Source organism: Pelobates fuscus, chromosome 13 (genome assembly GCF_036172605.1).
Source record: "Pelobates fuscus isolate aPelFus1 chromosome 13, aPelFus1.pri, whole genome shotgun sequence".
NCBI classification, from domain to species: domain Eukaryota; kingdom Metazoa; phylum Chordata; class Amphibia; order Anura; family Pelobatidae; genus Pelobates; species Pelobates fuscus.
This window is the reverse complement of record NC_086329.1, coordinates 66,680,814-66,697,267: the sequence shown is the minus strand read 5'-3', so window position 1 is coordinate 66,697,267 and position 16,454 is coordinate 66,680,814. Positions and strand designations below refer to the sequence as shown.

At 42.3% G+C, this 16,454-nt stretch overlaps 1 protein-coding gene across 1 annotated transcript in view; it reads left to right on the top strand.

Annotated features, from left to right (window-relative positions):
* Window positions 1-16,454, top strand: part of RTF1 (RTF1 homolog, Paf1/RNA polymerase II complex component) — a 131,367-nt gene that overhangs the window by 67,674 nt on the left and 47,239 nt on the right. The window contains exons 12-13 of the mRNA XM_063438995.1: window positions 4,359-4,436; window positions 7,642-7,763. Of these exons, the coding sequence (XP_063295065.1) occupies window positions 4,359-4,436; window positions 7,642-7,763 (200 nt within the window). The remainder of the gene's footprint in view (window positions 1-4,358; window positions 4,437-7,641; window positions 7,764-16,454) is intronic.

The following is a 16,454-nucleotide window of genomic DNA, read 5'->3' as shown; positions in this document are numbered from 1 at the left end:
TATATATATATATATATATATATATATATATATATATATATACACACACTGCATTCATATATCTATATACACACACACACTGCACTCATATATCTATATACACACACACACTGCACTCGTATATCTATATACACACACACTGCACTCGTATATCTATATACACACACACACTGCACTCGTATATCTATATACACACACACACTGCACTCGTATATCTATATACACACACACACTGCACTCATATATCTATATACACACACACACTGCACTCATATATCTATATACACACACACACACTGTAAATAAATATTCAATTAATATAATTTTTTAGGATCTAATTTTATTTAGAAATTTACCAGTAGCTGCTGCATTTCCCACCCTAGTCTTATACTCGAGTCAATAAGTTTTCCCAGTTTTTTGGGGTAAAATTAGGGGCCTCGGCTTATATTCGGGTCGGCTTATACTCGAGTATATACGGTAGTCACAAACACTGGCCAAAATTGGCGTTCAAATTATTTTTTGTTTTGAATATTTTTATTGTTTCACAGCATAAGTGCAAATTGCGAACTGGTTCATATTAAGGCAAGTGGTTGCTCTCGCAGGGGCCTAAGCAGTAACTTTCAATAAGGTGAATTGTTGCCTATGTAGAGGCTTAATTGTCAGCATATGAGAAGAAATACATTGTATTGCCTACGCAGAGGCGTATTCGATTAAAACATAAAATCGTATTCAAACTAACTTTGCAGGGTTAAACTTACAAGCATTACGGTGTGAATTGCCGGGATTGTGTTAGCACTATTACATATATCTAACGCATTATTTAGCGATTAAGCAATAGTAGTCTGTCATGTAACAGCCTTTAAACAGATACAGTGCAGGCATGCAATAACAAAAAAAGGGAAGAAAAAAGAACGTGGTATTTAAGAATCAACGTCCATACACATTATAATGTAAGAGCAGGCTGGTAGGTACCCTCGAATTGCTGTACGTGAGCCTGTTTGTGTAGGTTTTTTGTGCTAGCTGGTTTATGCAATCTCTTCTGAGTGGCTGGTTTGCGCATTGCTTTGCGCGTGTGTTGGTGTGTGCAAGTGCTTTGCGTGAGCAGGTTTGTATTAGTCATGTAATTTCTCTGTTTCGAACATGTTTATTGTGTTCACCGCATAAATACATGAATCTAGCTGATGTACAAGACGCCAAAGCATGGGATTGCCTACGCATGGGTGTGAGCTGCGGTTGAGAGCAGTTTAAGCATATGATTGCCTGCGCAGAGGGCTAGTCGGCGTAGCAGTTTTGTTCACAGTTCGTTGTTTTGTGTCCTATACTCTGAGCTGTTATGTGCGGGTAATGGGTTCCCAATACATTACATTGCTAACGTAGTGGTCGAAAAGCGGGTCAGCGCCTGCGCAGAGGTCTGGTTATAGTTGCATGAACGGGTCCACAGGTTATGGCCTACGCAGGGGTTCTGTGACCCTGTCTAATATTGTGTTGCGTTCAGCATGGTAGCTATTCCGGGCGAACGTCCTCTAGGTGCTAGTTGGCCATTAAGAGGCGGATTAGGGCAAAGAAACTATGCGTCAGTACTAACAATCAGTGCTATGTGCTGGCTTCATCACTAACATTGTTTACATCTTCGTCAATGTCGTCGTGACTCTCTTATCAGGTCAGCCACCTGTTTTCGTAATCCGTCAAAATGGTAACTATGAAACTATGATATTGTCAGTGAAAGTGACTTTTTTTTTTTGCAATTTTCAGACACAAACTGCACTTTTACTGACCATATAAGTTTTACTGTTTTGAACCACTAATATGTGTTAAGTGAAGTCTCTAGAGTAGAACAGTACCCCTCATCTACAGGTTTTATGGTGTTTTTGAAAGTTAGAGAGTCAAATATAAGGCTTTTTTTTTTTTTGTATATTTCACTCAAACAAATATGAACACTAACTCTAACCAGTGTTTGTGACTAAATGGCTACCAGAAAAGACTGGACATACCCCATATTAAATACCCTGGGTTCTTTACTTTTGCTAATGGTATGCACTACAGGGCCATGCAATGGCTCAAGGCATGCTATCGATGTGCAGTTTATTCCTATGACTATGGTTATAGCATTAAAAACAGAGGTATGCATGGAACTTTGTTGGTGGCTTCTATGGGGGTAATTCATTCCAGGGCTACGATACCGTCTCAAAGGCAACATTACTAATCTGGCATTTCAATGTGTACAGGGAGTGCAGAATTATTAGGCAAGTTATATTTTTGAGGATTAATTTTATTATTGAACAACAACCATGTTCTCAATGAACCCAACAAACTCATTAATATCAAAGCTGAATATTTTTGGAAGTCGTTTTTAGTTTTTTAGTTATAGCTATTTTAGGGGGATATCTGTGTGTGCAGGTGACTATTACTGTGCATAATTATTAGGCAACTTAACAAAAAACAAATATATACCCATTTCAATTATTTATTTTTACCAGTGAAACCAATATAACATCTCAACATTCGCAAATATACATTTCTGACATTCAAAAACAAATCAGTGACCAATATAGCCACCTTTCTTTGCAAGGACACTCAAAAGCCTGCCATCCATGGATTCTGTCAGTGTTTCTTGCCAGCCACGCTGTGGAGTACTTGGACGCATGTGATGGAGCATTGTCCTGCATGAAAATCATGTTTTTCTTGAAGGATGCGGACTTCTTCCTGTACCACTGCTTGAAGAAGGTGTCTTCCAGAAACTGGCAGTAGGACTGGGAGTTGAGCTTGACTCCATCCTCAACCCGAAAAGGCCCCACAAGCTCATCTTTGATGATACCAGCCCAAACCAGTACTCCACCTCCACCTTGCTGGCGTCTGAGTCGGACTGGAGCTCTCTGCCCTTTACCAATCCATCCATCTGGCCCATCAAGACTCACTCTCATTTCATCAGTCCATAAAACCTTAGAAAAATCAGTCTTGAGATATTTCTTGGCCCAGTCTTGACGTTTCAGCTTGTGTGTCTTGTCAGTGGTGGTTGTCTTTCAGCCTTTCTTACCTTGGCCATGTCTCTGAGTGTTGCACACCTTGTGCTTTTGGGCACTCCAGTGATGTTGCAGCTCTGAAATATGGCCAAACTGGTGGCAAGTGGCATCTTGGCAGCTGCACGCTTGACTTTTCTCAGTTCATGGGCAGTTATTTTGCGCCTTGGTTTCTCCACACGCTTCTTGCGACCCTGTTGACTATTTTGAATGAAACGCTTGATTGTTCGATGATCACGCTTCAGAAGCTTTGCAATTTTAAGAGTGCTGCATCCCTCTGCAAGATATCTCACTATTTTTGACTTTTCTGAGCCTGTCAAGTCCTTCTTTTGACCCATTTTGCCAAAGGAAAGGAAGTTGCCTAATAATTATGCACACCTGATATAGGGTGTTGATGTCATTAGACCACACCCCTTCTCATTACAGAGATGCACATCACCTAATATGCTTAATTGGTAGTAGGCTTTCGAGCCCATACAGCTTGTAGTAAGACAACATGCATAAAGAGGATGATGTGGTCAAAATACTCATTTGCCTAATAATTCTGCACTCCCTGTATAAACTGAAAAATGGAACGTGCTATATTTGACCCTGTAACTTTTCAAAAAGTTAATATGAAACCGGTGAATTACGTTTGAACAGATACATTCCAGTTTTTGTTTAAATTTGGTTTTAAACAGAACTTGTACAATTGCCTCCGTCCTTAAAGGGTTAAAGAAACACTAGTGACCTAAATTGCTTTAGCTAAATAAAGCAGTTTTAGTGTATAGATCATTCCCCTGCAATTTCACTGTCATTTAGGAGTTAAATCACTTTGTTTCTGTTTATGCAGTCCTAGCCACACCTCCCCTGGCTATGATTGACACAGCCTGCATGAAAAAACAACTGGTTTCATTTTCAAACAGATGTAATTTACCTTAAATAATTGTATCTCAATCTCTAAATTGAACTTTAATCACATACAGGAGGCTCTTGCAGGGTCTAGCAAGCTATTAACATTGCAGGGGATAAGAACATCTTAATTAAACAGAACTTGCAATAAAAGCCTAAATAGGGCTCTCTTTACAGGAAGTGTTTATGGAAGGCTGTGCAAGTCACATGCAGGGAGGTGTGACTAGGGTTCATAAACAAAGGGATTCAACTCCTAAATGGCAGAGGATTGAGCAGTGAGGCTGCAGGGGCATGTTCTATACACCGAAACTACTTCATTAAGCTAAAGTTGTTCAGGTGACTATAGTGTCCCTTTAAATAGAAATTTACAATAAATCCACTAAAACCTATAATACAGACTTTTTTTTTTGCATTGAATTTGTTTTTAATCTTTTAATTCTTTTTTTGCAGATTGTGAAGGAAAAAGAACGGTTTAGGAAAGCTCCCTCTAATTATGCCATGAAAAAAACACAACTCATGAAAGAGAAGGTACACTTCTTAAAGTTACGGTTTACTTATTCTATACTGTGAACACTGTATAATAAAGCGAAGGTACAGTAAAGTTGCTCTGTAGCATAGTTATACATTGGTACTGAAAGATAAGAGACCTGCTTTTACATGCTTATCTTGTAGTAAGTGGTTTTGAGACATATTGCACGGGAAAGGAAGTCTGACTGTACCACACAGAACAACATTAGAGTAATCCATATGAAATATTACTTTAGCTTGAATTAGTATTTTGGTTGTTTTGAGTTACTGTCCCAATGTGCTAGAGAATGTGTATTGCCAAATGAGCTTTGGACAGAAAGAAGTTCAGAGGCAGCAAAGATTAAAGGGTAATTGATAGGTATGTTGGACACGGCAAGTGTTAAGACTGAATGAATATTGGAGAACCTGGCAGCAAAGTAGTCAAGTAAAAAGAGAAATGGCGTAGATGGACAGGAGATAATAACAGTATGCAAAGTGAATAGAGAGATTAGGAGTATAGCGTGCACTTTAAAATTGGGGGATGGGTGTATATGCTGAAAAGTATAGAAACCTGTCTATCCCCAGGTCGGGAAGAGTGGGAGAAGTGTAAAGCCCCGTCAGAGAATGCAGCAGGGTAATTGGTGTCTAAGGTTATCCAGGTTTCTGTTAGTCAGGAGACTGAGATTAGATATAAAAAGATCATATATAGAATTGTTTGATGCTTAAAGATCGTGTATTCCGTAGAGCGTAAACTGGATTGGAATTGCAGTTTCTAAGTAGGAGGTATGTGACTTGGTTTAGTAGATTGTTTAAAAATAGTTCGAAACAACCTGTTTGAAAGCACAATACTTATTATAGATATTCTTTGGTAACATTTCTTCTTGACAAAGTCATAACTTAGTGGAACACTTTAAGAATAGAATGCATAGATTTTACAATATGAAACATACGTTTCTGAGAAATGCGTGTTTATATTTTTTCCATATTATGCCTCAAGGGCATTGGCCCGCCCTAGTGGCACTTTCTTCTGAAGACTTTAGAAAAGTGACTGCGTCACGTTTGGTTTTAATACACACATGATACTGTACACAATTAAAGGGATCCTATTGTGCCAGGAAAACAAAACCATTTTCCTGGCACTATAGGTTTCTAAGTAGCCCCCCCCCTCCCGCGGGGCTGAAGAGGTTAAAACACCTTCAGCCACTTTCCTGAATCCAGCGCTGATGTTTCTTGGCGCTGGGTCAGGCTCTGCCCATGCTTCTTCCCGCCAACGCCAGCCGGCGGGGGAGACCATTGCGCATGCGCGGCTATGGCCGCAATCTCATTAGGATTTCCTCATTGGAAAGTGTAATGAATGTGTAAGGGATCCCCTGGCTGTGCACCTCCGTTGACTGACGCTTCTTAGCTGACGCCGAGGACCATAAGCACCGCAGACTCCACAATAGTCGTAGCTTAACTGGAGTCTCGCCGTCTTCCTTCCACCCTGGACCGTGTGGGAAAGACCTCTCCTCCAGGAGAGCGTATCAGGAACAGCTCTTCAAAGAGCTAAGTGATTAGAGCTCAGGGGAGTATACAAAGTATAGCAATCCCCAGTGTGAATATAGCAGTTCCCTACAATAACGAGACAAGGCTACGTATTGAGGGTTAAGCAGGAACAGAATGAACTGAGGGTTTATTGTCTCTTTTATACAAGTTTTTCCACAAGGTTACCACCCATGTGAACCTTGTGGAACACAGGACACAAAGTTACAAAGCCAATCAAAACACTCTTGTACAGTTAGGCACTCCCAGATAATGTACACAAACCCTCCCCTCTGCCTGTGATACAATTACCAAACACAATGGACTAACTCAATTACCCACAGGCAGAAAACACAAATTTTTCACAAAACACAGAAAAGACCCCAAAACACCACATATCCCCACATTTGACCGACCACAAGCATGGCTTTCATGCCCAAAAAAGTTCCACAGATTTAGGCTGTTCAGCCGGTCTATCTTCTCCTCTATCCTGGAGATAATTGGCTTAAGTGACTGTGGTAAATTGATTATCTCCAGGTACAGGAAATATCTCCAAGTCAAAAACTGTTACAAAAAACACATAAAACTACATAACTCTTATAATACAATGTTATTAACCTATATGTCCAACATATCCACAGATAGCTTGGATCTGAGTGCTCAATATGTAAGTAAGGGCTGATGAGAGATTAAGGAGGGACAAAGCAGCCAGTTTCAACTGGTCTGGCAGTGTCCCTGGGACAACGCCCTGCTGGAGAACAATAGGACAGGAAAAAGGGGGAGGGTAAGAGGCACATTTTCCCATGGAAGGCCCTTTCTAGCATGTCTTTATGCAGGGCCCATAGTCTTGGGGCAGGAGGCTGGCAATCAGGCCCCTCCAGAAGCCAGTGGCAAAGAGTAGTTCGTCACAGAATGCTTTGCTGTGGAGAAAGTCTGACGCTGGAGGTTTTCATGCAGAGCATGAGGACGTCCAGCGTCAAAGAACGGACCAAAGGTCCATTTCAATTCAGTAGACTGCCACTGAGGGCAGACTGGAGCTGCAATGTAAAAATTGTAGTTCTCTGGAACTGCAGTGTTTTACAGTGCAGCACTAAGTGCAATAGGGACACGACACCCAGACCACTTCAATTAGCTGAAGTGGTCCAGGTGGCTAGTGTGTCCCTTTAATGCTTTTCATAGAAAAGCAGTGGTTTCTCTGAGATGAATCGGAATGGTGGAGAGCAGCTGTGGATGTTTATGCGCCAAAGGTTCCCAATGCTCCTCTATGAGAATAAGTGGATTGAAGACTGTTTCAGTGCTAGATGATGGATGTTTAATACTTGTTTTAAAAGAGGGGCTCAGTAAATCTTAGAGGACAAACACATTTAACTTAAAAAATATTTGGTTTTAAAGATACTGTTCCTTTAATAAAGGAACACTTATGGGCAAAATAGTATTTGTAAAATCAAAATTACACCACACAATAATATGGTAATATTAAAACAAAACCCTAGTACTCACTTTCGTAGTAACAGGATGCTTTATCAGGATGGTAGTTCTCCCTTCTATTGTGGAGTATCTTCTTGTACAACCTTTGTACGTCGCCATCACCCTTTGCTTTCTGTCTAAGCGGTTTATTGAGCTGCATTAAACCGTATGAAGGAGGCGGCAACTCATAGTTTTTCTTAAATCCGCCCATAAAACAATTTTATATGGTTTGTTGTAGGCCATGGCAGAGGAAGCTGGAGAGTCTGAAAAGGCAAAACAAATCCAGGACCATCTGAATGAACTGGAAGAAAGAGCAGAAGCTTTAGATCGGCAAAGGACTAAAAATATCTCTGCAATCAGGTATGACAAAAATATTCACCATATACTATGAATCTCACACAGGCTTGTTAGATTTTGCCAGTTTATTTTCTCCCTGCTCCTTACTTGCAATCTCTTCACGTAACTGTTGTTTTAATTCCCCAGTTCTCCTGGTCCAGGGCAGATTTACGACGCCCTGGGAAAAAATATTTGCTGCTTTAAACTTATAAATTGCTTGTTTCATTTTGGTATGTAATTGTAGATTATGCTAACATAGTGTATTTATAATCTTAATTTTAGTAATGACAGGTTTCATATTTTGCATAAACTTTCTTCACTTAAAATTCCAGCAGCTCAGATCAATTATAAAGTTTAAACCAATCAAAAACAGTCTTGTTCTATATATACTAAAAAAATATACAAGTGAATGGCACTTCCACAGTATTGGCACAATATTGGGTGAAAGGTTTTTCCCAAACACCCTCAATAAGTGAACATAAAATACTTATACACACCCTCCAACGTGCAGTAAAAAACTGTTTATGCTTATATAAAGGTATACTTCAATACAAACTGTATCAATCTCAGAAGTACCGTATATACTCGAGTATAAGCCGACCCGAATATAAGCCGAGGCCCCTAATTTTACCCCAAAAAACTGGGAAAACTTATTGACTCGAGTATAAGACTAGGGTGGAAAATGCAGCAGCTACTGGTAAATTTCTAAATAAAATTAGATCCTAAAAAAGTTATATTAACTGAATATTTATTTACAGTGTGTGTATATAATGAATGCAGTGTGTGTGTGTGTATGAATGCAGTGTGTATATGAATGCTGTGTGTGTATGAATGCTGTGTGTGTATGAATGCAGTGTGTGTATGAATGCAGTGTGTATATAATGAATGGAGTGCAGTGTGTGTATATGAGTGCAGTGTGTGTATGAGTGCAGTGTGTGTATAATGAATGCAGTGCAGTGTGTGTATGAGTGCAGTGTGTATGCAGTGTGTATATGAATGCAGTGTGTGAGTGCAGTGTGTATATAATGAATGCAGTGCAGTGTGAATGCAGTGTGTATGTATGAGTGCAGTATGTATGTATGAATGCAGTGTGTATATAATGAATGGAGTGCAGTGTGTGTATATGAGTGCAGTGTGTGTGTATGAGTGCAGTGTGTGTGTATGAGTGCAGTGTGTATATAATGAATGCAGTGCAGTGTGTGTATATGAGTGCAGTATGTGAGTGCAGTGTGTGTATGAGTGCAGTGTGAATGCAGTGTGTATGTATGAGTGCAGTGTGTATGTATGAGTGCAGTGTGTATGTATGAGTGCAGTGTGTATGCAGTGTGTGTATGAATGCAGTGTGTGTATATAATGAATGCAGTGCAGTGTGTGTGTGTGTGTGTGTGAGTGCAGTGTGTGTGTGTGTGAGTGCAGTGTGTGTGTGTGTGTGCAGAGCATTGGTGGGGGTGGGCATTTTATTAATTATTATTATTTAATTATTATTGTAATATATTTTTTATGTTATTATTTTTTTTTTATTTTTTTTTTATTTTATTATTATTTTTTTTATTTTATTTTTCGTCCCCCCTCCCTGCTTGTTAAATGGCCAGGGAGGGGGGCTCTCACTCCCTGGTGGTCCAGTGGATGGGCTGTAGGAGGGGGCTGTCAGGAAGCTGTAACTTACCTTCACCGCAGCTCCTGTCAGCTCCCTTCTCTCTCCTCCGTCCGTGCAGCTCCCAGGTCAGCTCCCTCTGCAACTCTCGCGGCCGCGCGGAGCGTTGCCACGGTAACCCATGGCAACGCTCTGACCCCGCGGCTCTCGCGAGAGTTGCAGAGGAAGCTGACCTGGGAGCTGCACGGACGGAGGAGAGAGAAGGGAGCTGACAGGAGCTGCGGTGAAGGTAAGTTACAGCTTCCTGACAGCCCCCGGTCCTTGTCTGTATTATGGCAATGAAAATTGCCATAATACAGACAACTGACTCGAGTATAAGACGAGTGAGTGTTTTTCAGCACAAAAAATGTGCTGAAAAACTCGTCTTATACTCGAGTATATACGGTATAACTTTATATAAGAATAAAAATGTTTTACTGCACGTTAGAGGGTGTATACTCTTGGTGTGTTTTGCACGCTGTGTGTATGTATTTTATGTTCTATATATAGCCTTGTGATGCTTGACTGCTCCTCTTACTTTGAAGTGAACTAATAGTCCAAAAAACGGGTACCGAAAACAAGAACCAAAAAGTAGCAATTTATTCCAGAGAGAACATCTTAAACCGTAATGGCATCATGTCCAGGTCCGAGCCATAATGCAAAGTTTCATACTGAAAAGTACAGAAAGAAGTGAAAGGCAAACATAATGACCATTTGTCAATTAAATCATAGCAAGCAAAACATCTAGTGTAAATTACCGTATATACTCGAGTATAAGCCGAGTTTTTCAGCCCATTTTTTGGGCTGAAAAACCCCAACTCGGCTTATACTCGAGTCACTGTCTGTATTATGGCAATTTGCATTGCCATAATACAGACCGGGGGAGAGGGGGGCTGGCAGAGCTGTAACTTACCTGTTCTGCAGCTCCTGTCAGCTCTCTCCTCCTCTGCGCCGTCCGTTCAGCACCTCGGTCAGCTCCCAGTGTAAGTCTCGCGAGAGCCGCGGCTCTCGCGAGACTTACAGTGTGAGCTGATAGAAGGAGCTGCACAGACCGCGCGGAGGAGGAGAGAGCTGACAGGAGCTGCAGAACAGGTAAGTTACAGCTCTGCCAGCCCCCCTCTCCCCCCCACTGAACTGCCAATGCCACTGGACCACCAGGGAAGGAGCCCCCCTCCCTGCCATATATCAAGCAGGGAGGGGGGACGAAAAAAAATAAATATATAAAAAAAAAATAAAAAAATAATAATAATAAAAAAAATTAATAACAAAAAAAAGGGGGATAAGGACCACTATGGGAGGGAGGGGGGGGTATAAGGACCACTATGGGAGGGAGGGGGGGGATAAGGACCACTATTGGAGGGAGGGGGGGTATAAGGACCACTATGGGAGGGAGGGGGGGTATAAGGACCACTATGGGAGGGGGTGGGATAAGGACCACTATGGGAGGGGGTGGGATAAGGACCACTATGGGAGGGAGGGGGGTATAAGGACCACTATGGGAGGGAGGGGGGGGGATAAGGACCACTATTGGAGGGAGGGGGGGTATAAGGACCACTATGGGAGGGAGGGGGGGTATAAGGACCACTATGGGAGGGGGTGGGATAAGGACCACTATGGGAGGGGGTGGGATAAGGACCACTATGGGAGGGAGGGGGGTATAAGGACCACTATGGGAGGGAGGGGGGGGGATAAGGACCACTATTGGAGGGAGGGGGGGTATAAGGACCACTATGGGAGGGAGGGGGGGTATAAGGACCACTATGGGAGGGGGTGGGATAAGGACCACTATGGGAGGGAGGGGGGTATAAGGACCACTATGGGAGGGAGGGGGGGGGATAAGGACCACTATTGGAGGGAGGGGGGGGATAAGGACCACTATGGGAGGGAGGGGGGGGGATAAGGACCACTATTGGAGGGAGGGGGGGTATAAGGACCACTATGGGAGGGAGGGGGGGTATAAGGACCACTATGGGAGGGGGTGGGATAAGGACCACTATGGGAGGGAGGGGGGTATAAGGACCACTATGGGAGGGAGGGGGGTATAAGGACCACTATGGGAGGGGAGGGGGAAGTAAGGACCACTAGGGGAGGGGAGGGTAAGGACCACTAGGGGAGGGGAGGGTAAGGACCACTAGGGGAGGGGTGAGTCAGGACCACTGGGGGGGGGTGAAGGAACACGGGGGTGGGGAGGTAAGGACCACTGAGGGAGGAGGAGGGGAAGTCAGGACATATGGGGGGGGAGGGGGCGGCAAAAAATGTTTTGCCTACGGCGGCAAATATCCTTGCACCGGCCCTGCACACACTGCATTCACACACTGCATTCATACACACACACACTGCATTCATGCACACACACACTGCATTCATGCACACACACACTGCATTCATACACACACACTGCACTCATACACACACGCTGCACTCATACACACACGCTGCACTCATACACACACGCTGCACTCATACACACACGCTGCACTCATACACACACACATACGCACACACTGCATTCATTATACACACACTGTAAATAAATATTCAATTAATATATTTTTTTTAGGATCTAATTTTATTTAGAAATTTACCAGTAGCTGCTGCATTTCCCACCCTAGTCTTATACTCGAGTCAATAAGTTTTCCCAGTTTTTTTGGATAAAATTAGGGGCCTCGGCTTATATTCGGGTCGGCTTATACTCGAGTATATACGGTAGATGAATCAATTAGAATCACTATACCTTAAATGAGCATAAATAGCCACATTAATTACAAAACCTATACACATAAACGAGCATAGAAAAGAAAAGGGATTGAAAATATTTGCCTCCTGTCATTACTAAAATTAAGCTGGCAGGTACACTACGTTGGCATAATCTACAATTTTACACGTGACAGGAGGCTTCATATTTTGCATATGCTAAGAAAGTAAAGTGAAAAGTGTGAGGAGCAGATTGAAAATGGGAAAACACTGAAGGTATCCTCAAGAGACTAATTCGCGGAACGCGTAATGTCATTATGCTGCACCACATATAGAATGTGCTCCAAACGAAGAGTCGATGCCGGCTAACTGCCTTCGAACCCATCTCGCCAGAGTCCTAGAAGAAACTGGTTTATGTGGAGAAAGATGGGAATACGTATGCCCCTTGAGGTGGCAACACCTGGAGAAATTAGTTCACGGCTTCGCTTTCCGGGTTTTAAAGCCAGCTGAAGAATTTTGGGAACTGGCAGTTCGTCAGTGATGCGAAGAATTTGATCAGTAGAGGGCCCCTGTACCATGCACGTGGAAGATCTCAACCTGTAGCTGCTGTCCCGCCACTGATGGAAGTACCAGTCCGCTGTGAGGTTGAAGATCCCTGAAAGTTTTCCTCTTGTAGGGTAATATTCCGCGAGAGGCAGAAGGTGTGATGTCCTTGGTTGCCTCAGAGAGCCCAGAAGGTTGATATAATGCACAGCCAAAATATTGTCCCTCCGAAGCAGGATGCAACAGCCCGGCGTGTATGACCAGACTGCAGATCGCAAAGGATCCCGCTATCTGTTCCAAGCAATTGTTGTGCATTTCCAACTCTTTGTGCAGCCATGCCCCCCCCCCGTGGATGAGTTTGCACACTGTGCCCCCCGACCCCATAGGCTGGCACCAGATTCCACCACAAAATCTAGTTACTGACCAAATATGGCCTTCTCATTCCAAGCCTGCATTAGTAGAAGCCATCAACTGATTTCTGTGCATACCTCTGTTTTTAATGCAATGACCATAGTCATAGGAATGACCTGCACATAGATAGTGTGCATTGAGCCATTGCATGGCCCTGTAGTGGAGAGGACCACGGTATATCGCTTGAATGGATTGGGGGGTGGGGAGAAACCCCACCGCTCTGGCGAGGAGCCAAAGTGTTATGTTGTCCTTTTAAATTTATTTTCAAATGGACATAGGTCTATCTCGAACCACAGAAACTGGGCTACCTGTGAGACTGTTCGAGACCATGCCTGGTTTAAACTGCTTCGTGAAACAACATGGGGTCAAACTCCGTCGGAGCGGCAGGCAGGTGGAAGTACCAGTAGAAGTGTAGGAAGCGCAGGAAGATGGGGATACCGGTACTGACAGGTATGCGTCCTTTAGATCGAGCTGTGTGAACCAATCATCCTGAAAGAGGTGGTCGCGAAGTTGGTGGATACCCTCCATCTTGAAATGCAGGTACAGCACAAAAGCACCGAGTTGACCTAGGTTGATGACAGTCTCCGGGTTTCCGCCTGTAGTAGAGCCCTGACCACCTGTTCCAAAGGTTTGCGCGTCCAAAAATGCACAAATTGCGCTTTGGAATGAGGTAGGCTCTTATCAGAAGATCGTGGGTGCGGTATGGTTCGTTGATCGACAAAGTACACCCGTGAGTGTCTAGAACCCATCGTATTTGGAGTCGGGTCCTGCCAATCGTCATTGCCTTCTAATGTGGAATCATCCACCCACCACTCATCCTGAACATTCAGTGCATTAGAATAGTAGTTATCTTCAGAGGAAAGTATGGAATGCCCCCCCCACACGTTTTGTACACTTAGCAGGTTCTTTACCTCAAGGTAGGGTAGAGACAGAGGAGCCCTTCCTGTGGCATTTGGTAGTGGAAGGGAGTTCCCTTGCTGAGATCTCCGAACCCCCTGTGTCGTCTTCCTGAGACAGCCATGCTCGTGGTTTGAGCTGGTACCTCAGGAGAAAGTGGGGTGAGCATTTTGGCGGGGGCTTTCTCCACTGAAGCTGCCATTTCAGCGTTGATCATGGACTGAAAGTCCTGGATTTGTGGTGGTAATATCTCATCATGGAGCGCGTGTCGTTCTGTGGAAGAGGGGACATTTGTTAAGAGCTGTCCAGGAACGTCAAACCCCAACGGGGATTCCCCTTACAATCAGTGTTTGCCCAGGTTAAATGTAGCACCAACTACAGAGACACGTAGTTGACCCTTAACTGCCGGTCATGGAGAGCGGCTAATATGTCAGGGACTGACACCCTGAAGTAGGAAGACGCGCTGTTAGCCTCTAGTATGTAAGGCGTTAACCCTTTTAATCCCCAGTCGGGGAGTTACCAGGTTAGCCGATACTGGTTCACTCATAGAAGGTGATTATCCCATATGAGTTTTGGTACCTGTAATGGTCTCAGAAAAGGGCTCACACTAATAGTACTGCAGGGTCCTTCCCTGTGTGCAGTTGTGATATGCAGTCTGTACCAACAGTCGAGCACAAGTGGCAAACTATATATGTGTGGATATAGAGATATATTGGCAGAGCAATCCGCAACAATAAGTTGGTAAGAATAAGACCCTTACATTCCTTGCAGTATAGATGATCAGTCCTAAAAGTGGGCACATCTGTGAGACAGAGTTCCTTAATGTATCCTGAACATTACTGAAGTTTCCCAGTGGTAGCAGTGGAGGGTTTTTTTCTGAATGAAGCAGGCTTGCGGTTAGGCCACGTCTCTCCGTCTGAAACAAGATGAGCAAAGATGGCAGCCTTGTCCTGGTGAAAAACCTGGTGAAAAAGACCTACAAAAATGCAGCCAAAACTGTTAGAAATCTACCGCGAGCGCAGTCAAGCCTGGCCTCAGTGCAAGGTGAAATGAATGAGTAGAAAGCCAGACGGGGCTGCAGGTTAACAGACAAATGTAAAGAAAAATAAAGTTTGAAATAACCCAACGTGTTTTTAGAGGGACTAGGATTGGAAGGGGGGTAGCCAGGACAAGTACAATAGTTTAAAAAAGTATATAAGGTATAAAAAGTTAGGTAATATATAATTTCTTCAACAATATCAAACAATGGTGTTAGAAGAATCAATACTCAGACTAGAATCAATACTCTGTGCACCGCAGGAGGCTATATATATATATATATATATAGGCTATATATCGATCATGACTTCGTTTTTGATTGGTTTAAACTTTGATCTGTGCTTATGGAGTTTTAAATAAAAAAAATTTATGCAAAAGATGAAGCTGCCTGTCTCGTGGTAAAATCACTTTTAGACTTGATATTGGGACATCTATCGGAGCTTAATATAGATCTAGTATTTTTGCCATACACAATTTATGGCTTGTATGATCTAGTGGGATTTTAATAGATGGTCCCAAAACAATTTAGATCCTGTTTGCCTTAGTGTCTTTAACCCCCTTAAGACCGCAGCCAAATGTACAAGTTGTGATCCAAAAGAAATATAGTCAAATTATCCCATTTGCAATACCTTGGGTTGTCTACTTTTGCAAATGGTATGCCATCATGGGTGTAATTCTTATTCCTGGGCTACCATACGGTCTCAAAGGCAAGGTAACCAATCTGGCGAATTTCAATGTGAAAAAACTGAAACACAAGCCTTATATTTGACTCTGTAACTTTTGAAAACACCTTAAAACTTGTACATGAGGGGTAGGTACTGTTATACTCGGGAGACTTTGCTGAACACAATTTATATTGTTTAAATACAGTAAATTCAGAATACAGAATATTTGTTTAAAAACAGTAAATGTATTACAGCAATAATATTGTCCGTGTAAGTGCTGTTTGTGTGTGAAAAATGCAAAAAACTTTCACTGACGATATCATCGTTATAATACATTTTAAGGTTTTGAAACACAAATATTTGTGTTCGGCGAAGTCTCCCGAGTAAAACAGTACCCCCCCATGTACAGGTTTTATGGTGTCTTGGAAAGTTATAGGGTTAAATATAGTGCTAACAAATTTAATTCTTTATACTTTCGGCCTGGGTTGTCAGGCAGGTCCCGCAAATTGTAAATAATAAAAGGACATAATTATGTAAAATTATTACATAAATACATATGTAAAATTATTAAATATGTAAAATTGTGTGTGTGTGTGTGTGTGTGTGTGTGTATATATATATATAGATAGATAGATAGATAGATAGATAGATAGATATAAAAAAAATCCAATTATTTTTCTATATAGTTATACATAGTGATATATACGTATATACTTGTGTGTATATAGATATATTTATTCGTTCTACGTGTATATAGATATATTCCTTCTATGTATTAATATCAAAATACAGTTGGAACGAGATTACACATGTATTTAATTTTATTTAACGTAT